This window comes from Calypte anna, chromosome 3 (genome assembly GCF_003957555.1).
Source record: "Calypte anna isolate BGI_N300 chromosome 3, bCalAnn1_v1.p, whole genome shotgun sequence".
NCBI classification, from domain to species: domain Eukaryota; kingdom Metazoa; phylum Chordata; class Aves; order Apodiformes; family Trochilidae; genus Calypte; species Calypte anna.
Genome location: NC_044246.1, coordinates 102,740,553 through 102,763,187, shown reverse-complemented (window position 1 = coordinate 102,763,187; position 22,635 = coordinate 102,740,553). Strand labels below are relative to the sequence as shown.

The following is a 22,635-nucleotide window of genomic DNA, read 5'->3' as shown; positions in this document are numbered from 1 at the left end:
TGTATTTTTTTTCCCATATTTAGTGTTGGAACAAATCAAAGCTTTCAAGAAAGTCATAGTTTCAGCTTTAGCAGCCATTATGCCCATGGAATAACTACTGTAATTTATCATCCTGGTCACAGGTAAGTGTTCTGTTTGCTACCTGCCAATAATAAGGAAATGATGAACAAAAGTGGCAAAATAATATTGAAGTGTTTTGTATAAGGAAAGAGAGAAAGAAAAGTCTATTTTAATACTAGTATATAGTGAGTCAGTAAGAACAACTTGTACATTATTGTGTCAGGCCTTAGCAGTTTGGGCAGACAGCAGCAAAGTGAGGAGAGGGCGGCAGAGAGGAGGGGCTGGGGTCTGCAGAACCTGCATAGAGAATGGACAGGGAAAGGCAGGGAATGGACCCCTCTGTGTTTTGCCTCTCTCATAGTCTGAAAGCCCTCCCTCTTTAGTCTCTTGTACTCAAACTACTACATGTTGTATCAAGGAAAGAAGCCCTAGTTGATGATCTTGCTTTACTAATGGAATAATCAAGTTATGTCCTTTACTGTTTGAGTATCTTGTAAGTAGCATTTTTAAACTATGTCAGAAATAGCTTCCAAAGATGTTTCTGATTTTGGTGAGGGTAAAGGCTCATGTATAAGTTCAGTTACTTTTTTTTAAAAATTATTTTTAATTTTTATTTTTAATTTTTATTTATACTTAAGATTGTTTGTTTGTTTGTTGTTGCTTTTTCTGTATGGAATTTGAATTTGTCTTGTACTGTGTTTTCTCTAGTAGTAATGTATTGGGTACACATGCCATACTTGAAATATGGACTAATTGACTGTCTGCTCTTGAACCAGATATAACTGGAGTATGTTCTGGTTAGTCAGTTACTTATGTTAAGAATATATATAGTTTTTTGTTTTATTTTAATATCTACTTGTTACATAGCAAGCTAATCTCAGCAACTTAATGTTTTGTTTCTCTCAGATGTAGGAACTTAACTTCCTTCTAGGTATTTTTCTTCTATTAGATCTACTAGGATTTAATTTGTTAGTGCAGTGTTTATATGACTGCTTTATTTTAAATGGAAATCAGCCTTGGCTACAGAATACCAGAAGAAACTCACTGTATGAAAACTTATTCTTCAGTCTTAAGTGAGCTGTCCTATTTATCTGAGGAAAAAATGGTTATTAATGAGAAGTAATACTGTTTTATCTTGTTACCAAAGTAACAAGATATTTGAGTATGGTTCCTTCTTTTTACCTTGTTAGTATCTAGTAATTGCACAAAATTAATACTTGGTATACTAAATTTAGATTTTTGAGGTAATAAGTGTGGGTTATGGAGCTCTGGTAGTGCTATCTGACCAGAGAGCAGAACCTAATCATTCTTTCCTTTGATTAGACCAGGTCTGATGGTTCTTGACACTTGTTTCTGTAGTTGTGTTTTCTGCTCCTACTATTAGGAAGTAGATTGATTATAACAGTGAGTGTTGCAAAGAGTATTGGTTAATATTCAAAGTATGGAGAAATAATTATTCTGACAACTAGAATAGATGGATGTGCTTGCTTTTCATTTTTGGTGCATTTCTGAGTAAATAATGTCAGAACTGCTGAACTGCTATAATGGATGAACCCATTAGCAAGAAAATACAAAGAAAATCAGCTGGCTGTCGACCATAATATGGATATTGTTTGGTGTGTGCTAATGACAACTTCTTGCTGTAGAGGTTGAAAACATGAGAAGTAGGGAAAAAAGGCAAGCCTACCCAGTTTTGTTTTCCTTCTTTCTTCCTATCTCCAAGAAAAGTAATGGCTTTGGTTTTCCTCCTATTATGACATGAGATTCACATTTTTAAAACTTGATATTAGTGTGAAGTAAAAGATCAGAAAATAATACTAGTATTTTTGCTTAGAACAGGTTATTCAGAATATTACTGGTTAAAGTTATCTTTTTATGGAAGATTATTGTTAGCAATTCTTTTTGTTGTTGTTTATATTCCATGTTTTCTAGGGAGAGAAATGCCCTTTCCTTACATGAAAAGATGTAGTTATATCTGTTGCTGAAGCACTAAGTTTGTGTAAAATATGCATTCAGGGATTACTTGTTTTTACCAAGAGGTATTATGACTCATTTCACGAAGATAAAACTAGTCAGGTGAAGACCCCTGTGACTGAAATTATCTTCTGCTATATACAACCATTTGAGTTGCTTAGTAAGTTGAATTGATACTTAAAATAATGCAAAATTGAATGGAATTGAATGGAAAGAAACAGCAAGAACATGTAGGCAAGTCTTTTCTGGTTTAATTTACACCGCAGTGGTAGAAAACTTCTAAATTTGAAACTCTTGTCACTTTGTTCTTCCTTGCATTTCATTTAGCTTCAGATGGTGAAGTTAAATTGGTGCATCTCCACTGCTTGCAAGTCTTGATTTACTGTATTTTATATTGCTGTGTATTTGCTCATTACCTATTGCAGTGCAATAAAATAGCACTTAAGAACTTAAAACGCTTAATTTTTTCAAGTAAGTGTATGATAATTTTAAAGATAATTTGCCAGCAGGGAATGTATCTGAATCTGTAGGAAAACTTGAAAGAATACCATGGAAAAAAGTATAATAAGGAGTTTCACTGCTTTTGAAAAATGCTATATATCTTCATTTAGATGCCTAATGTTGATGTTCTCAAGTGATCAAGCCTTCATCTGTGATGGAATTTATGGTGCACTCTGGTTGATAAAACTTAGATTCCTGCTTCAATGTGTGCTATAGTTCAACACCTAATCTGGAGCAGAATGCCTTGCTTCAGGGTTATCTGCAGTTGCCACATGGAATGTTTGTTATTAGAGCTTAAATTTTTGATGAGGAGATGTAGGGTTTTAGATTCATTGGAATTCATCTGTACCAAAACTCATGAGCGAAGAATTGTATAGAAGTCTTGATTTTTTTATTTTTTTATTTTTTTATTTTAATTTTTTTTTTCTATTTTTTTTCTTGGATGCCTCATTGAGCTTACTGTTCTTGAGACCAGCATTATAGTAGTTATCTTCAGCCCAACTTTGTAGAAACCTTTGAAATAGAGTATGTATTGTAAGGACAATTGGTTTTTTTTAAACTGGAGGAACTTCTGCAGGTCATCTAATTAATTTCCCTTCAACTAGAGCAGGTTGCTTGAAGCTGTGTCCCTGTTATCCAAGACCTGCATATCTCTTAAGAATGTGGTGTGTGTTGAATTCTCTGATGTGCTGGAGTAGCTGCTCCAGTGGGTGCTGGGGATTGAGCCTGGCAATGAGTTATCACCTTGGTTGCTGAGAACATGTACAGAGACAGTTCCTGGACATCATTTTCTGCAAACTGTTGCACTACATACTCGATCTGTTGGCTGTGGTTTGGCACTTACATGGGTCTTTGTCTAGGACTTGCTTAAAGGGTTTCCCCTTCCTAATCAGGAGTGAGCTGGAACAAACCTCAGAGCACCCTTTAAACAAGAACAGCTGGGTGACCTTGTTAAAAGCTTCCAAAGCTTGCTAGCTAGCTCTTCCTGATAATGCCAGGCATCATGAGGTGCCTCAAAGACTTCTCAGAAGTCCTCTTGATGATTACAGAACAATATGAAAGATTAAGGGAATCTAGAAAAGGAGCCCAGAGACTTGCACAAAATGCTGCATGCTGGCTGTTCTCTGTGTAGAAAGCATATGCAAGTATAAAAATTATTTAAGATTTTAACATTTTAAGTACTAGAGGATGTTGCATTTGATCTTGATGTCTGTAACAGCGTGATGGACAAAACTCTCTCTTCTAGGAAGTTATTTAGTGTGGTATATTAAATTAAGGCTGCTTTGTGACCATCTGGTGTGGCATAAAACTGCAGCTGGTATGGTGTGATTGAAGAACCCAAGTATTTGGCTGGGAACGGTAATTTTTCACATTACTGGGAGGAAAAAAAAAAAAAAAGTTGTGCTATCTTCTTAAAACTAAGACTAACTGAAAAAAACTCGTGTTTCTGCTCCCAGTCTACCTGTCAGCTTGTTATTTTGGAGGCATCTCCTGTCTAGTCCTGAAAAAATAATTGGTAAACAAGACCAAATCTTTGCTGAGGCTCTCAGGAGTACTTATTTTCTTTGAATGGCAGTTGTGTTATTCATCTTAATAGTTTCTGCCCCTACTGTTTCATTTTGCTTTCTGAAAAGCTTTTGAGTACGTGCTGCCATGATGAATTTCTCTGCAGTCCTGGGAAAAGGTTGTCTTCAGGTTGTGTGTTTTGTGTTTTTAAGCTGGTACGACATCTTCACTCCAGCTGTGATTGAGTTTCATATATCCTGAAAGATACTTGTGAATTATAAATATGTTGCTCTGTATGTGACAGTTTTTCCGAAATTTCTTAGAAAAGATTTATCTTGATGGAGTTTCTGAGAGCTTGTTCAGGCAGTTTTGGAGCTACTGCTGTCACAATTATTGACAATTCTTCTCTAGGTCTTTGTGCTACTATTTGTCTCTTAGTCACTTCTGTCACAGTGCAGTCAATTGTAATGGAGTTCTACTCACTGCTGCTGTTGAAATTTTTAATTAGATGGCTTGTTGCAATGGAAGCTGGAGCTTATAGAGCTTATTTAGTTGCCTATGGATAGACAAGACCACAAATAAATTAATCTTGAAGATTATGCTTACTGGCTTGTGGTCATTAGGAGTTGATAGCTGTGTTGTAGCAATTCCATGAAGTTCTTGTTTAATAATTTGTAATTTTATTTAACCTTTCCTCATTGTCAGGCTGTCAAAAGAGACACATGTGAAACTTGCTTTTTGTGTGAAAAAAAGAAATTCACCTCTTTGAGTGTAGATTGACTTTGTCAACATCTTTCAGAGTTTTAAGATCCGACTTCCTGTTTACTGATTTGAACTGACTGTATGCTTGGTTGTAAGTACCCAATCTGTTCATTCTGACTAGCTAACATGGACATAAATTGCAGCAGAGTAGATAAGTATTTTTTTCTAAAACATATCTGAGCTATTCCAAGGAATTTCATCCCCTGTCTCTGCAGGAAGTTCATTTTTTTGGTAAAGTTCTGCAATATACTTGCAAAGTTGTTACTTTTTTGTTTTTAAATTTTCCTCAGAACAACTATGTAGCATGTCTAAAAGATGGCTTTCGTGATAGATGGGGCCAGCAGTTTGGTAGTGGCAGTGTCAGACTTCTCCAGTAGAGCAATGGTAGACAGAGGGAAATTGCAGAATGGAAATGTCAGGGAGAAGGAAAAGAAAAAATATGCAGGAGGTAAACAAACAGATAATTAGGTGCATTACATTTACTCTCTGAATAGTTCTCTTCCTAATTACACTTTTCACCATTAATCAACAGAAAATTTGATCTTTTTCTGTAAGAACTGTGGTGTTTTTTGGTGGCTGTACCTCATGTGTTATTGTTTCCCATTTTCCTGAAGGACTGGTGTTCTTTTTTCCAAGACTTCCTTGGTTAAAGTCAGTTCTTTAATGAAAAAATAATGAACTGTTCAAGTAGTTTCTAGTATTTGATGGTTTCCTGAAGTTGAATGAATTTCAACTTGCTACATTGTCCTGTTCATTGCTTGTGATTTCCTGAGTTGCTCGAGTATGGAATTGCTTAATGTTTTGGGTTTAAATGTCTGCTTTTCCATTATTGTTATTTTCAACCAATCCCTGTAGTCTTAAGAGTCCTTGTACCAGAAACATTCTCACATCGGGCTTGTGCTTGATATGACTTGGAGAAAAAAATACTCTTTTAGGTTAAAATGGGGTCTTGTTAAGTTCCTCTGAGATCCTATCCAAATTTATACCTGAGAATTGTCCAACCAGTTGCCCAGAATGATTGAAAGCAAAACAGCTGGTGCAGACTGCAAACTGTTAAAATGTAAAGCAACTTGGGTTTGTTGGAGATGTAAAGTTCGCCCCATGGAAGGCTTAATGCGCTCATGTTACTGGCTTGTTTAGAGAAGTGGTATCACTGTAAGGAGTTCTGTGGTATTTTAGCGCTGGGATTGCTGTGCTGACTGAACAACAGTTGTGTTCTCAGTTCTATGATGAAGTTTCTCCAGCAATCTACAGAGTACTGAAGTACCATCTTCTCTTGATGCTATGTCTGTGTTGGAGTTCTGTAGAGAAACAAGATAAACCAGGTGCCTCGATTTGCCAAAGAGTGGGTGTGAGTCCACCTGTGCCTGATTAGAACAGGCTCCCTATTGGGCATGAGCAAGAGCAGGGGGCCAATAAAGGTGGGACCCACACCCACAGAGCCAGCTCACTCTTGTGCGAGGCAATGGAGAGGTCAGCAGCTCGTTGAGCCTCAGGAGCAAGAAAGGCTCTTTCCTGCTACAGAGTTCTCTCATTGATTGTCTAATACCATACTTTGCTAATTGTCATCTTCATTACTCAATTGCTGTGCTGAGTTATCTATTGGAAGGCTGTAGTAGGTGAAATGTTGTATCTGACTTTTTTCTGTGTTATTGCTCAAAAAAATGTATACTAATTACTCAAGAAGTATGTTTGCTTATAGATGTCATTTGAGTCACTAGTTTTAAGGAGTCAGAAATATGATCTGTGCAACTCATGGTAGATTTCCTTGACTCTGATAGGAATGTTTGCTCCTTAAGTGATGACTTGGTTTGTTCTTGGAACAATACACACAAAGAAAGCACTGCATCATGGATGCTTACCCAGAAGTGCATAGTCTAAAGTTAAACAGCACTGCATTAAGGGAAATATTTCCTCATAGTTGTTCTATGCTTTACTTTCTGATCCTCTGTGCAAAATTACCCATTTTCCTGTTAATTATGGTGGTAAAGATGGGAGTCTTTTGTTGCTGTTTTTGTGGAAAAGGGTGAAAATGATTTCTGTCTTAGGCAATTCTTTAAGACTATTAAGAACCTTATGAGACAATAACCATCCATGGCATAAGCCTTCTTGTTGTATGTTTGTGAATTGCCTGAGATTTGGGAACAGTAAATAAGCTTTACTGACCTCTTAGAGGGGATTAAAGATAGAAGATTTTTTTTTCTAGTTGGCTCTTGTAGGAAATGTTTTGATGTCCACGCATATCACAGCTGAGTGCTGTATGCTTGTCAGCCGCTAGATGGTAGAGCTCTCCAAGAGTAAACCAGCCCTTGACAATTGGTAAAGGAATGGTCCTGGGACTGAACACTGGGCTTTTCCAATCAATGCCTTTTTTGCAGATACATTACTTTTTGATGGGTTGGTCACTAAAGTGATGTTTCCAAACAAATTTAGTAAACTTCCACTTTCAAAGTTTTCATCAAAGTAATCAGGTGTACAATAAGGTGAAAGGGTTTCAAGGTAAGACATTTTGATACATTTTAGTGGCAATCAGCAGTAATTGTAAGTGCCCTCAAAACTTTAAAAATGTCACCAACTGTGTGAAAGGAATTATTAAATGTACATTTGTAATTGGGTGGGTGGCTTTAGAAAACAAAATAGAATAGCCTTAACCCATTTAGTTCCCCAGAGGAGAAATAGCTTTTGTACCATGTCTGAAGAGACAGAAGCCTAATGTGCAAGCAGAATTACCAGAACTTTTCGTAAGCTTAAGCTGTAATTGTTAAAATTTTTCAAGGGTAGGTGACAAACTCAAATTTTATCTAGACATTTTATTTTAAATGTTGGGAGATATTCCTTATTTGGAAATCTGTGGATGAAAATGGATAGGAGTAAATGCCACAAATAACAAAGGTTGCTCAAGTAATATTTAAATCTTTTTGTTTGTGAACACACACCCTGAAATTTAAAGTTTATTGGAACTGTTAGGCATCTTAATATTTTTAGTCTTTTTTTTACTGCGAGCAAATTGCTGTAGTTCTGAATTCAAACAAAACCCCCTGATATTTATGTAGCAGTATATGAAAACATAACATTCCTTTATATATTTTACAGACTACTGCTTGTGGGAGGCTGTGAAACAGATGAAGATGGAGTATCTAAAGCAACTGGTTGTGGGATATCTGCTTGGAGAGTTCTGTCAGGCTCTCCCCACTATAAACAGGTCACTAGTTATGAAGATGACATTAGAACAGTAAGTATATTTCCACATTTTACTGGATGAATATTGTTGCTGGCAGAATTATCAACTAGAAGTTCAATTTGAATCTCTTTTTGAAAGAAGAAATTAATGCAGTGCTTTGCTATTTTGTACACTATGATGTGAACTTCTAGTAAGTTGTCTCTTCCCCTCCCAGCATTGTCTACTTTTGCTTTCTCTGTAGTATGATTTGAACTTATAATTTTTAAAAAAGCCCAAGAGAACAAGAAACAAGAATTAAAAACTTGTAGCGTAGAAGTATACAAACTCCTTAGTATGCTTCCACATATCACTGGGATATGTGACGTGTCTTTGGAAAAAATTCCTGTTATTTCTGGCTTTTTATTACCTCATAACAAAAGGCAGCACACCTAAAATAAGTGTTTCAATTAAGGTCTGTCTGACTTAATTTCTAGTAGAACTAAATGTATCATTTGGTAACAACTGCTGTGTAGATATACTGAAATGAATTTATGGTACACTAGGGTAACTTCCAGTTTTCACTCTTACACAGGTATTGCTTAGTATGAAAACAAAGTGGGCACAGTTACACAAATTGTGCTTTATTATCCATACATTATTTTAAAGTAGGCAGAGTTATGGAAGTTTAAAGAATTTTGCAGAGTTTTTTTAGTACTTGAGGTATGGCCTAGGTTTTGCTGCCTAAAACAATGAAGTAGTTTGCCTTTCATTGTATGATATGTTTCTGTTCTTACAGGCACAGAGAAGAGGATTATTAAGGATTATGAATTTAAGATTTTACAGCAGACGGGGAACAGAACAGGTATTAAAGTCTAGGTCTACCTCAAATATATTTTACTAACATAATTGCCTATTAGTTACTGCGTGACAGACTTAATAGAGGTAGTTTTTACTCTATGCAACTTAAAAATTAACATTTCCATAAAACTTAAAAAAATTAGTAATCTTTTAGTACTGGAGTAGCTTGCCATTTATTTGGCTTTAAAAAAAATCCAATTTGTTCATCTGCTGAATCTTGAATCTTGGATTTTCAGCACACTGACAAGTCTAGAGCTGTAGAGTTCAATCTTAAATAAAAATTCTTAATCAAAAAAGAAGGTATGAAAAAACACCTAGTTATTTGTTTATGAATTGAATGATCTACAGCATGTTAGGTGTTAAATACTCTACAAGAGGAGATTGTGACAGTGTTTATTAAGTATGTGCCTGACAGAGAAACAAGAGGAGCTCTAAAACCCAGCCTTCTGCACTACCATGCTCCCACTAAAAAACAAACAAACAAACAAATCCTCACCTTACAGCCCCAAATTTTCATACATTGTGGGGAAGAAAAAAAGCAGTGGATTCAAACTAATCTTTCACATCTTAAATAGGGCACTCACAAAGACTTAATTTTCCAGTGCCAGGACACATGCACACCTAATGTAACTGCTGATGAGAATCAACTTGTTCTTAACAAAGTCTGGCTATGGGTCATGTGTTATTCTCTCCCCTCAGTCAGTGTGTGTTAAGTCTTCAGTGTCATGCTGAGCTGTAGGTTTGTGCTTTCTGTATTTTTAAGGCTTTACAAACAGTGTTCATGACTTTATTCTACATGCCTTAGGACCTATCCATGCAGTACTGTACCACCTTCTCCTATCTGTTGTCTGCTAGTTGTGTGTAGCCTTTATGTGACAGCTTTTGTAATCCCCCTTTCCCTCCTTGTAAAAAAACCTGTTTTCACATCTTTTGATTTTACAAGTGAAGAACAGTAAAGAATTTGTCTGCCACCCTTACAGTATTCTCCTGAGAGAAAAAATGGCTGATCTGAAGTTTTATGGACTTTTGAAAAGACCTTAATAGATTTTTGGGATGTTTAGGTGACTAATTAAAAGAAGAAATTGCATGCTTGATTGGAAGGGGCAAACAAATCTTCCTGAATCTCTCTCAAGGGTGCACTGGGGAGATTTTATTTCCTTTGCAGTAAATTTAAAAGAGCAACTGAAGTAACCTATTTTTTACTGGAAAGCTAGTACTGAGTGTAACTGTGCTAAACTTCATCTTCACTGTGCTTGCCATTGCTAAATGTACAAAGAAAAGCAGAGATTGCTACTCTTTCTTGAATGTTTTAATCCTGATTTCAGAGGTTATGGTTTAAATATGTGAAGTATAGTTCATATTCTTAGTGAGAAACCAGCAACAATGTTAACAGCTGACAGCTAGAGGGCTTGTATAATAGAATGAGCTATACTGGGATTTGATTCTTAGTGTTGCTAACTTAAATGACACTAATAAAATGTGAAGTGCCAACCTGCTGAGTTTTTCACTATCTTGTTCTGCACTTCCCTTTAGTTGACAGGCTGTTTACTGAGGCAGCATTGCCTGCTTTACCAAAGGACTGATAAATCTCTGTAGATAACAATGTTCTCTCTGGTAGTAAAGTTGAGTGTAGTAAAGGCCACCCAACATCTAAACAAAACCAGAATTATTACTGACTACTGAGTAAATGTTTTACCCTTGTTAGGATCTGTGATGTATACAACTGAATCTTACATCTATTTAAGCTCTATGTATAAAGTTGCACTGGGGGAGGCTTAGACTTGGATATCAGGAAAAATTTCTTTATTGAGAGAGTAGTTAGGCATTGGAAAGGACTGCCCAGGAAGGTGGTGGAATCACCATTCCTGGAAGTATTTAAAACCAGTGTAGATGAGGCACTTCAGGACATGCTCTTGTGGGCATGGTGATACTGGTATAAATACACAGATTTTGTTTCACTTGGAGTGTGGGGAGGATGTTGATGGTTGGATGTGATCTGAAAAGTTCTTTTCCAACCATCAGAATTCTGTGATTCTGTGGCATAGCTAGAACTTAAAACAACCTAAGAAATAAAATAAAAATAATGTAAAAAATCCATGAACCCAGTCAAGCCCTAAAATAATAGTTATATTCAAATAATACCTACCACTAATGTGCATTAATTTCATTAAACCTTCTAAATCATATGGATGTTTAGTAGCTTTTCTGTACTTAATTTGTGTGGGAGTGTTTTATGAAAGGGCAGGCACTGGCTTAAAAATTGTTTGGCTGCAGACTTACATAGTTCTAACATTACTGTAGGTTGAAGCTTTATTAGAAAGATTTTTAAAAAGTGATAAAATGGGATTTTATAGAAAATACAAATTTTGGTAACCTACATCCTACTGACTTTCAGTGAAGGCTAGACTCTCTGAGATCCTAATGATCTTTCTGAGAAGATAGAAGTTGTCTTGGGAGCAGGGGGATTAAATATAAATTTTGTTACCAGAAACTGTTACACATTACCAGTGACACTAACTTTGACTTTGAAATCTGAATATATTTAGAGTCTTTTGTCTCCTGGAAATAGTGTATAGATTCAGTCATCATTGTGTGGGAGTTCATGAATCCTTAAGGAAATAATTTTTTAAGTTCATTTGCCTGTAAGTTATCTAAATGCTGAAGGAAAACTTCACCCAGGAGAATTTTTGTAGCCTTGGTGAAATTTACTTACAGATGCTGAATTATTTCTTATGGACTTCATTTCTGTATGGACTTAATCTGACTGCTAAATTGCTGCTTAGTCCCTTGTTACCCAAGAGGTTCATATATATTCAGGTTCAGTCTCTTGTAATGAGCCATTAACCACTTCAGTGTCTCTTTATGTGTTTATTTTCTTGTATCCCCTTTATTTTTAATTGTAGTAATGCCCATCCAAAAGTTTGTTTCCAGAATGGAAAAGCTGTACCAAACTGTGTTTAGGTAGCAGTCATCCTTGGATAGACCAATTGATTTGAGAGCAACCTCCAGCTTTTCCTCCATCTACTTCTGCAGTGCTCTACTAGTAATGCCACTTTCAGATTTTGATGTATCACGATGAGATACAGAAGTTTATGTTCCCAAGATTTGATAGTATTTTGGTAGTATTCCTCCTCTATCCAGGGTGTTTGTTTTTACTCTTCCATGCCACAATTGGTATTTTACCTTTATTCTCACTTTTAGATTTTTAAAATTTTTTTTCATAATTGAAAACGTGACATTTTAAGGATGTAAGATTTTTTTTTCCAAAAATAAAAAAAAAATAATCTGAGGTTTGAATTTGGAGGGTTTTGGGATTTAGGGGTTTTTTGAGTATTCCTTAATGTATGTGACTTGTTTGTTTACTTGTGTTTGGTTTTATTTTTCTGACATATTGTTTGGCAGGATGGAGTTTTCAAAATGAATCTTTCTCCTGACGGAGCTCTTCTGGCAGCTATTCATTTCTCAGGAAAACTGACAATCTGGTCTGTTCCATCTCTCAGACAACAAGGAGAATGGGAACAAAATGATCAGGTAAGAAGGATGCAGATGTTTAGAAATTTGCAGTTTGTGTTTTAAGCCTCTGGAGATACATTTTCCTAGAAGATTAGAGTATTTCGGAGAGCTGTGTTTTAGCTACATGCTGTCTTTCCAGCCAACTACATATTTTTCAAGAAAGCTATATTTACTTTTGTGATAATATTTCTAAGATTAAGCCTTGAAACTTTTTTCTCATTTTTTTAAAGAACCAATTGTACTGAAATGAACTTTTCATGAGGTGTTTTGATGCCACATCTGTAACTGGGATGCTAATTTTAAAATGTTATTGGAGGCCAGCACAGCTAACCTTTTGAATGCTTGAAACCAAATTCTGCTGTATGTTTAAATATGTTCATCTATTCCTTTCTCAAAATTTACTTTACCTTTTGTCAGGTGAAACTCCAGAGTAGTTTGTCAGATTTAATGTTAGTAAGTCACATGCTGTCCACAGGAATTGTTATCAAAACTGAGAGGAACTTACATGATGATTTCACCAGACACCAGCAAGCTTTCACATGACTAGTGTGAATTTAAACACAGGAAACTGGAAGCTAAATAGTTCTTGAAAACTGGACCAGTATTTACAACTTTATTGTCTAGTGAGGGTGATACAAAGGACTATTACAATACTTGACTGCTTTCAAAATTGTTACTGCAGGTGAAATTGGCATTCATGTATACTACTTATTTAATTGTTAAACAAACATATTTGTTAAGTAAAAGTGGACCCATATTTGCTTTCAGACTAAAAAATTAAGCCTAAAAATCACCTTCTTCATGAGCCAAAACTGTTTCAGTTGTCTGAGCTGTATAATCTACCTGCAGCTGGGACTGTCTGTGCCTGTGTACTTCCCATGTGTTCTGATGTTACCAAAAAAAGTTAAAACGCTGACAGAGCAGGAGCTTACCAGTTCTAAATGATGCAGAGCATCGTAAAATCATGCTGCTTCTCTTGCTGCACTAGTCTTGAGAGAGGGTTTATAATTATGAAAATAACCACAATAAGTAATTGTGTCACTGTACTAAGCTTGATACTCAGGAGCACTATGCAGTGCAAACACTAGAACTGTTTTGGAAATTCTTCTTTTATAAGCTTGCAGTACTGTGAATATATATGAAAGAGCCTTGGTGAGCTTTTGTGTGCTGAAGAGCCTGTATTTCAGAGATCTTGAATATAAGATTACTCTTTAATGCTGACTAGGCCAGGTCTCATGGTATTCTTGTTTTCTAATACTGTGTCCAGCAGCTTATTTTGCTGGGTATTTTGTTTTAATTTAACTGTTTAAAGAAAAGTACACTATAGGAGCGACATGTTTTATGTTCATGAGAAATTTGAATTTGTGTGGAAGCATTCTCTTTGAAAAATAGGTGGGTCACAGATCAAAAATACAGATTATCTGTGTTACAAAGACTTAATTACATATTATTGTTCTTTTCTCTTGCACTTTTTTTCAGCCAGGTTATGATGACATCAATCCAGATTGGAAACTCTCTAGTGAAAAAAGAAAGAAAATAAAAGGTATGTGCTACAGTTGCATCATTATTTTATACCAGTGCATAGTTAAAAGTATTTGCACATATATTCAAAGTCTGAAATAGCTATTCTGAGATATAACTAAGCTGCCAAAATTGTATGTATGGTTTCAATTTGTAGCATAACATAGATAATAAATGTCACAACAGGGGCTTTTTTTAAAATTCTCTTTTAGGAATACTTCTGTAACTGTAACCATAAATAAGGATATTTCAGTTAGTACAGGACTTCCTTTATTGTTAAACATTTGATTGTGACTCTGTAGAATGAAACATGTAGCAGGCATCTCAGCTTGTATCAGAAGCCACTAGCCCATAATATCATAGGTAATTGAGTCCACATTTTAAAACCTGAACTTTGCCTTTTCTTTCTGTGAATGTCTAATACATGTTGAAAGCTAATTTAATTTTAAAAGATTGGTGTAAAATTCTGAAAAGGGGTTTATTTCCTCTGATTGGACTTGACTCATGTCACTCTCTTTATTCTTTACCCAAAATTCAGGCTAGTGTGTGCAGCCATTTGTCATGTCTTTTGCAAGAGTGCAGACATAATAGCTATTCCATGTCTACGTCCATATTATTAAAAGATCCCTGTTTCTTTGTACTATTTTTACTGGTGGTTCTGTTTTTGAGTTCTCATTTGAGGTTACCGAGTGAATACTGAAATGGCAGAACAATGATAAACTGATCAGTTTCTCAGAGCTTTTTAGGGAAAGATAGTTTTCATCAGAGGTGGGAAGTGACCCTCCAGTGAACAAATTGAAGTAACTTTCTGGTGAATATCTTGTCCCAGCATGCAGTTACCTTTATCAAAACAACCCTAGAAGTTGTATAGCTTCCATCCTCAATTGTGGTGACTTTTCTGACAGTTTGTTTTGCTGGTTAAATTTATGAACAAGGCTGTTTCAGATGTCTTGTTCATAGTTGTCTCTTTTCTTTAGAAGCAGTGTAACCTTTCTGATTTTCATCAGTATTATGCTTGTTGACAGGAGATTTCATCGAGGATGTCCTGGGAAGCAATGAAGGACATATTTATCAAATATCTAAAATTTATCATGTTTTGTTTTTTACTCTAAATTTTTTAAAATAATAACAACAGCAATAACAATAACAATAATATATATAATAACAATATTAAAAACTTTTTAGTCCAAATAAAGTGTTCTTCCCCTCAACAGCTTTGATGAATGCAGAACTGATTAAGTAAAATATAATCGATCTAAAATACAAACTTAGAAAACCAAGGATGCATACACAATAATAAATGTTCTTATTCATATCTTATAGACAAGGAGTCCTATTACCCATTGATAGATGTAAGTTGGTGGGCAGTTAATTCTGTCATCCTGGCTCGCTGCTCTGGTGCATTGACTGTGTCATCGGTCAAAACATTAAGAAACTTGCTGGGAAAGTCCTGTGAATGGTTTGAGAGTTCTCCTCAGGTCACTTCTGCTCATGATGGAGGATTTCTAAGTCTGGAGGTGAGGAATATGCACAGTCAGATACCTTTTTGGAAGGTAGTAGGAATGTGTTTGGGTTTTTTCTGTGTATAATCCTAAGGGTGTTGTGTGTATGTGGTATGGTTTAAAAAAAATACAATTACTGGAACTAATAAGAAAAGTGATTCCCTTTCTTTATCTCCAAATAGGTATTGCAGGAAAATTCTGAACTTGCTGCAGGTCAACTATCTTAATAAAAACTTAATTGTCAAATAGCTGCTGGAGAGTTGATGAAAAACTCCTAGAAGGCTAGATCTTAATGAGAGGAATCTTGCTGCAGGAAACAGTTGGTGTCAACAGATTTCACAGCTTTGTATGTTAGTGCAAGCATCCCTCTCCAGTTTTGAGACAGATGCTTCTTACAGAGGGAGTATACTTAAGAGAAATGAGAAATACATAAGAGCAAGCCATGTAAAAGATCTATTTTTGTTCCTCCTTAGCAGGGTTCCAGGGAATATTAAAGCATAATTTTGGTTAAGAAGTTAACCAGGCATTTTTGTTGTAACAAAGAAAATTAATGTTTCCTGAGGCTTACACTGAAATAGGTCTTTAATATCTTAAGCAAAAATTTAACATAAAATTTATCAGAATGTCTCAATATGTACCAAAGTTCGCATGTATCCTTTTGCAATTATTTGTATTTTTCTGGAAACAGATCTAGCCAGTGACTGGCATACAGAAAACCCTGTATTGGATAGCTAAAAGTGTAAAATGTTGCTGCGCACTGTGTTAAGCAGTGTATTAAGATGTCTCCATGGATATGTGCTATCCAGGGCAGTGTAGGACATTTAGTATAATAGTGGGTTACTAATAAGAAGCCTTCACTTTTGCTTCACTAGGTAAGGGATGGAGCCTCAGCTTTAGGAAACAGATTAAGGTTTTGTGGAATATATTAAGCAAGCAGAGAAATAAAGGGTTAAAAGGAGAAGGGGAGAAAGGATGCTCATTCTGAAATCTGAAGTGCTGGAAGTGGAGATTTACACAATTCTCACCAAATTAGCTGAGATGTGGTAGGTGGACACTTCATATTCTTAAGAATTGCTTTCTCTACAGTGTGAGATAAAAGTCGTTCCAAAAAGATTACGCTTGGAGAGCAGGCCTGGTGATGAAGATGAAGGCGAAGATGACTCTGACTCAGATGATGAAACTTCTGCTAAGGACAGATACTTCAGCTACCTAAGGCAGGGCCTGTACTTTGTGACAGAAATGGAACGATTTGCTCCTCCACGGAAACGTCCCCGTACCATTACAAAGAATTTCCGCCTTGTCAGTTTGAGATCCACAACTCCAGAGGAACTATACCAAAGAAAGGTGAGTATAGAAGGAAAAGTTGTATCTGCTAATGAGCTTTATTTAGAAATATCTTTTTCTTTTCAGTTTTTGAAAATTCTTTTTAAATTCAAAATAGGGATTTCGGCCCATAGTTCTAAGGGTCTCTTAGCTGAGAGTATACTGTGTTAACTAATCTAAGATACAGTTGTATCTAACCAGTTTTATAATAATTCAGGTGAGATAATGTTTGCAGGTCACTGAGGAGATACTGGGCATCGTTAGCTTGGCCAGATTTGTAAGTGTACTCATATGAACATTTACAAGTACTGAAAGACTTGGCATATTGAATGAGATTAGTTTATCTTGTTATTAACCAGGGAATGGGTTAACTTCTACTCTGATGTTAAAGTAGTTTAATTGCATGTTTTTTCAGGCATACATACAAATTAAGCCTTTGACTCGTTCATACTGAAGAACAGGTACTTCTTAAAAATTAAGACTATTCTATGGAGACCTTTTTTAGGCCATTTCAATTATTCTGGTGGTAAACCAGCCCAGTCTATAGCTGTTAGTTTCCAGGGAGTGCTGATGTCATACCAATTACCTAAGTAACTTCCTTTTTATTGAGGAAAAAATTCTGATTTTCTAGAGGTTTCTGTCAGATCTGAATCTTTTTCATCCATATCTTGAGCTATTCTCTTCTACTTGCCTAGGCATACCCACAGTAATTATCTCTCTACCATGTTTCAGTGCACAGAATTAATAATTGATTGTTTAATATGGAAATCAGATGCCTTTCATTTTCATATGTTTGCATTTTAGATTGATAATGAAGACTATGGGGAAGCTTTGTCTTTGGCTCAAGCATATGGCCTTGATTCTGACCTTGTGTATCAAAGACAGTGGAGGAAGTCAGCTGTTAATGTTGCTTCAATTCAAGACTACTTGGTAGGGGGGTTTTTTTTGTGACTTGTAGGTTTTCTTATCAAAATGACTGCGTTATCTTCACAGAGATTTCATTCTCAATTATATTCTAATTCATGCAATGTAAGTTGGTGGCAATTTGCAGACCTATCCTACAAATTCCACTTTATGTCATGTGGAAGAGAGTGATCTTGTTAATTTAACTGGTCCTGCTCTGGAGACCTTGGAAGTTCATGGACATCTTTCCTTTGAAATATCTATTTATTTTCATTAGTAGCAGCATGGGATATGAATAGTAATTGAAAATACAAAGCATTTAAGTAACTACCAGGTATTATAAAAAATTAATGGGAAGGTGAAGTTGGCATCACTAGCTGTATAGCAAAGTTTGAATACCAAAGTCTATAATAAAGATTGCTAGCTGTGACTGTGGTTTTTCAGTAGAATACAACATGGGGTTTTTTTGGCTTGGAAGAAACTCAACAGAAAAGCATTGTCAAAGATGCCCAACCTAGTGGTGCTCTAATGTAAAGTCTTCCAAAAGATCAAGAGAAATCTTTTTTTTCTTTTTCTAGTCAGATAATAATTTCATGTCAAAATAAGGTTTTACTAGTAGCAATTCTCCATATGCTATGTAATCTCAGCTGAAGATGAGCAGATAAAGCCAATAATATTTTGTGACCCAGCTGTGTTCTTTCTGTCAAAGAATCCCTGTTGGCATGTGAAGAAGTTGATACTGAAAATTACTCAAGTGCTATTGTGGAATACGCGGAGTCTGTAACAGCTGAATCTGAGCCTAAAGCCATCATATTTTGTTTGGTGTATAGAGGACTGATACTTACTAGGGAATATGAGTAATAACTTCTGGCTCTGTTCTGAAAGTTCTTCTAAATCATTTGGCATCTCTGTGCCCTTTTCTGCTACACGTACTCTGATGGAATTAGGTGTTTTTTGCATACTGAAGTTCTCTTTGTGTTGGTGGGCTGTATGCTGTGAGCATTTATTACCTTCAGGATGCAGTCTGTCTTTCTGCAGGTGGGAACTGATCTTTTGCTCATTAACGAAGAGTCATTAGCAAAGCACTGTTAGTAGGCTTAGTTCTATTATATTAAATGAAATTAAGTCTGTGTAGCGATAAACAGAACTGTAGGGTCTAGCATTTGTGGAGTAGTTTTCTCACCTTTATTTGTTCACATTGCCAGTCATCAGACTAACTTGACATTTTCTTAAGTGGAAGAAACACGTTAGAAGGTTTTATCATCTCTGGTTTCATTGGTTTGGATTAAGGCATATAACACTGTACCTATGCTCTTGTTCTTGGACAGAGCAAAATTAAGAAGCGTGCATGGGTCCTTCATGAGTGCTTGGAAAGAGTTCCAGAGAATGTGGATGCTGCTAAGAAGCTGCTTCAGTATGGCTTGAAAGGCACAGACTTGGAGGCTCTTGTGGCCATAGGAAAAGGAGAAGATGGTGGCAGGTTTGGGAAGAGGGTTTTTTTTTATTTTTTCAGAAATGATGGATGAAATCTTTTCGAATAATTTGGTAGGTTTTTTTGTTTCATGGTGTGGTTTTCTTTCCTATTTTTTTTTTCTGAGAATCTCTTATAGAAGCTGCAGCTCCTCCTAGAAAGACATTTTATTGTATTTCTTAACTGGTATAATGATTTCTGCTGTTTAAGTGGGGAAGAGTACAAAGCAAAACACAATGGTTCAGTGGGGAAATATATGCGGTCAATTCGCTTCAGTATTCAGTTCCTGGTGATGGAACTAGAACAAGCTGTTCTTCTTTTGTGCAGTCATTGTTATCATTGTATGCTGTAGAGCTGCTGCCAATTCCAGTGGTACCTGTGGGATTTAGAAACTTCTAACAAGCATCATAGCTGTGTAGTTGGTTGCTTTTTTGTTTTGTTTTTAAATTTTATTTTATGGAGGAGGTGGAAGTGTGATTAGTGCCTGCTGCTTTATAACAGTAAAATTCACTATTGAATAACAGTGAATATAACAGTAAAATTCACTGTCTATGCAAGTTTAGCTTTTTACTTGAGACAGAAATAGAAAGCTGTGTTAGTATGTTAATTCAATAATTAGATCATCATATCTTTTTGTTTGTTTGTCTCAGCCTTCATTACATTGTTGTAATTTTTTTCCAGATTTATTTTACCAGGGGAGGTGGACATTGATATTCCCTATGAAGACTTTTTGTCACCAGATGAAGAAATGGATACTAGGAAGGAAAAAGAGGCCAAGAAGCACCAAGAGCTGCTATTATCAGTAAACTTCTCAAAGTAAATGAAACGTTAGGCCATGTTTTATTGAGAGCTACAGGTTTATAATAACTGTACAATTGCAAGAGTGTAATTACTCTTGTGTAGGTTATTCCTGCTAGGAAAGTGGTTTTGATTTTAATTGGCATTTCATTGTATCAAAGTTCTCTGTTTACTTGCTTGATAAATTCCAGGACACAAAGGCATTAAAATGTGTAACCATTGTCTTCATATGCCCATGATATACAGTATCAATTGCAAGCATGAAAATTCCTGTTTTGAATACAGGCTGACACTGGAACAAAAAGAACTCTGCCGTAGCAGGCTGAAGCTGTTAACGTACCTTGATCGGCTTGAAACCTACAAGGTGAGGAAACCTGGTAGCTGGCTCCAGTCCTTTTGAGTTCTCATTCTTTAGATATTTGTGTAACTTTTTTGTCTCATCATTGTATCTTTTTTGTTATAAATTGTAGTATTAATGCTTGCAGTCCTCTTGAATTTATGTGGTGTCTCTCTTGAGAAATGTGAGCTGTTTTCTGTTCAAACTATCCTGTCTCTTCTGCTGCACTATTGCAAATGGCTGGCTCCTAGCGTTGAGAGGTACAGTTGGGCAGAAGTCTGCTTGGAGCATGCTGTATCTGCAGGGAATTAAGTTAATGAGGCAACATGGGATGTGGAGTTGATGCAGGATTATTGTTATTTCCCTCTGTCAGTCTAATTAGCAAGTGCTATTCAGAGTCTCATACAAATCTCTTTCTTCCATGAGCTTACTGAAATGAGTTTTTGGAATGTCAAACTGAATTTTGCTTAGTTTTTTCACTTTGAGTTTGGCACTAGTCACATAAGGACTGTTCCCACATTTCTTTGCAACTAATGCTGTGTAAACACTAAGTAAAATAAGGCAGGTAATTGTTTTAGCTTATCGATCAAAAATGCATCTTTTTCTAAGCAAAACAAATAAAACCAACATAATTTTCCAAATGCATCTCAAACCTGTCCATGCTAAGATGAAGAAATGTGTTGGCTTTTTGATGCTTTTGTAAATCTTGCCTATAAGCCCAACCTTTTATAAGTTTGGGTTTTTTTTTTTTGTTTGGTTTGGTTTTAAAGGAAATACTTGGAGGGTCTCATGCAGCGGAACAGCACTATGATAGTGAATTCTTCAAGAAGTTCAGAAATCAGAATATTGTACTTTCAGCAAGAACTTATGCTCGGGTATGTATAGTTGCTTTGCTAGATTGTAATTTTGTGTTGGCATTGATGGTTTGACTTAAGTGTATTTTTTCTTGTCTTTGAACTTGTTTGAAGCTTGGTAGGAATTTAAGGAGTAGGGGGCTGTGTTTGGTTGTAAATAAATAAATGCAGGGATGCTGAGCTAACTTACCCTATTGCTAAAGAAAATGTAAATGCTTACATGACCTAAGTTTATATTTGTTGTTCAAAAAAAATCTTAAGCTAATTTTGCCACTTAATGTTTTGGTCTTTAGGAAAGCAATGTCAGAGCCCTGGAAATTTTGTTCACTTTCCATGGACCAGCTTTACTTCCACACAGACAGGCAATTTTGTCGAATTTTCCAGAGACTACTTCACCACATGAATATGCATTCTTGTTGCCTGAAGCACGGTAAGGATACATTAATGGATATTAATTAAAAAAATTTTTTTTTTTCAAAATAATACCTATTAGTTTCCTCTTATGGCAACCTCCTGTTGGTTATTACCTGGAATGAAGAGAGCATGTTTGTGTTTATGCACTTGACCAGTCTTTATTTTCTGCTTTACGATGTGCCACTCATGGAATCTTTCAGGCCTGTTCTGGTAATTATGAGAAAGGTAGGGAGTTTAAATGTTCTTCTTGTTATTACACACAAGAGCATGACCTTCTCAGACCTGAAACTGCCCAGATTTTCATGGGTACAAGTCTATAACTGGATGGTATTTAACAGTAAGCTTTAGGAAATTAACAGAACAAGTTTTTAGTTTTCTGGAAGCAAATATGCTTTTCTGGATTTCTTTTGTCATGTAATTTAATTCTTAAGCTGTCAGTAACTTCAGAATCATTAATCTTCTTGTTACTTATTCTTATGCAGCTTGCTAAAATAGAATTATGAAAGCTTTTAATCCAGACTTTCCTACTCTTTCATTTCAGCATAAAGTGTTGGTTTACATAAATTTATATGAAATTGATAGTAAGAGAGTCCTCCTTGAATATCATAATAATGTTCTGTGTGTATTAATGATTTTTTTTTCTTCTAGGGCATTTATTTTAAACATGTCAATTATGAAATTTGTGTTGAAGCATATTGTTCATTGCTCATGAAAAATTGTAGAGGTGTCATTTAATATTTTACAACAGGACTTTGAAGCTCTATTTCAGAGGCATAATTTTTGAAATAGATAATAGAATCTTTTTTCATAGTCTTCCAGTATTATAGTTAAGTTTTTCACTTCAAAGTTTTAACATTTGTATAATTCTCCATAGAGGGAGAATTCATCAAATTATTCCTTTAAGACTATCTTATAATGCTTACCACTTTTGTTAGTCTTTATTTCATATCTAATAATTAGCAGTGCCCTTTTCATTGTGTTGGTAATATTAGTAACACATTTAGTTAGTTATTTTGTGAAAATACTTGCCTTATTTTCTTTAAGGTAGAAGGACAATAAAGATAAATTATTGCAGTATTTGTAAAATTTATAAATGTTTATTTTGTCCCCAAGATTTAAATTTGAGAGGATTGAATAAGGGTCTTCTTAAATGAGGTTATGATATTTTGTTGGTGTTC

General features: G+C 35.5%; 1 protein-coding gene across 1 annotated transcript in view; it reads left to right on the top strand.

Moving 5' to 3' along the window:
* NBAS (NBAS subunit of NRZ tethering complex) overlaps positions 1 to 22,635 on the top strand; it is a 158,697-nt gene that overhangs the window by 10,230 nt on the left and 125,832 nt on the right. The window contains exons 9-21 of the mRNA XM_030447262.1: positions 24 to 122; positions 7,897 to 8,035; positions 8,760 to 8,825; positions 12,224 to 12,352; positions 13,814 to 13,877; positions 15,179 to 15,372; positions 16,444 to 16,701; positions 17,485 to 17,610; positions 18,912 to 19,063; positions 19,736 to 19,870; positions 20,138 to 20,216; positions 20,960 to 21,064; positions 21,337 to 21,473. Coding sequence (XP_030303122.1) covers positions 24 to 122; positions 7,897 to 8,035; positions 8,760 to 8,825; positions 12,224 to 12,352; positions 13,814 to 13,877; positions 15,179 to 15,372; positions 16,444 to 16,701; positions 17,485 to 17,610; positions 18,912 to 19,063; positions 19,736 to 19,870; positions 20,138 to 20,216; positions 20,960 to 21,064; positions 21,337 to 21,473 — 1,683 coding nt within the window. The remainder of the gene's footprint in view (positions 1 to 23; positions 123 to 7,896; positions 8,036 to 8,759; positions 8,826 to 12,223; positions 12,353 to 13,813; positions 13,878 to 15,178; positions 15,373 to 16,443; positions 16,702 to 17,484; positions 17,611 to 18,911; positions 19,064 to 19,735; positions 19,871 to 20,137; positions 20,217 to 20,959; positions 21,065 to 21,336; positions 21,474 to 22,635) is intronic.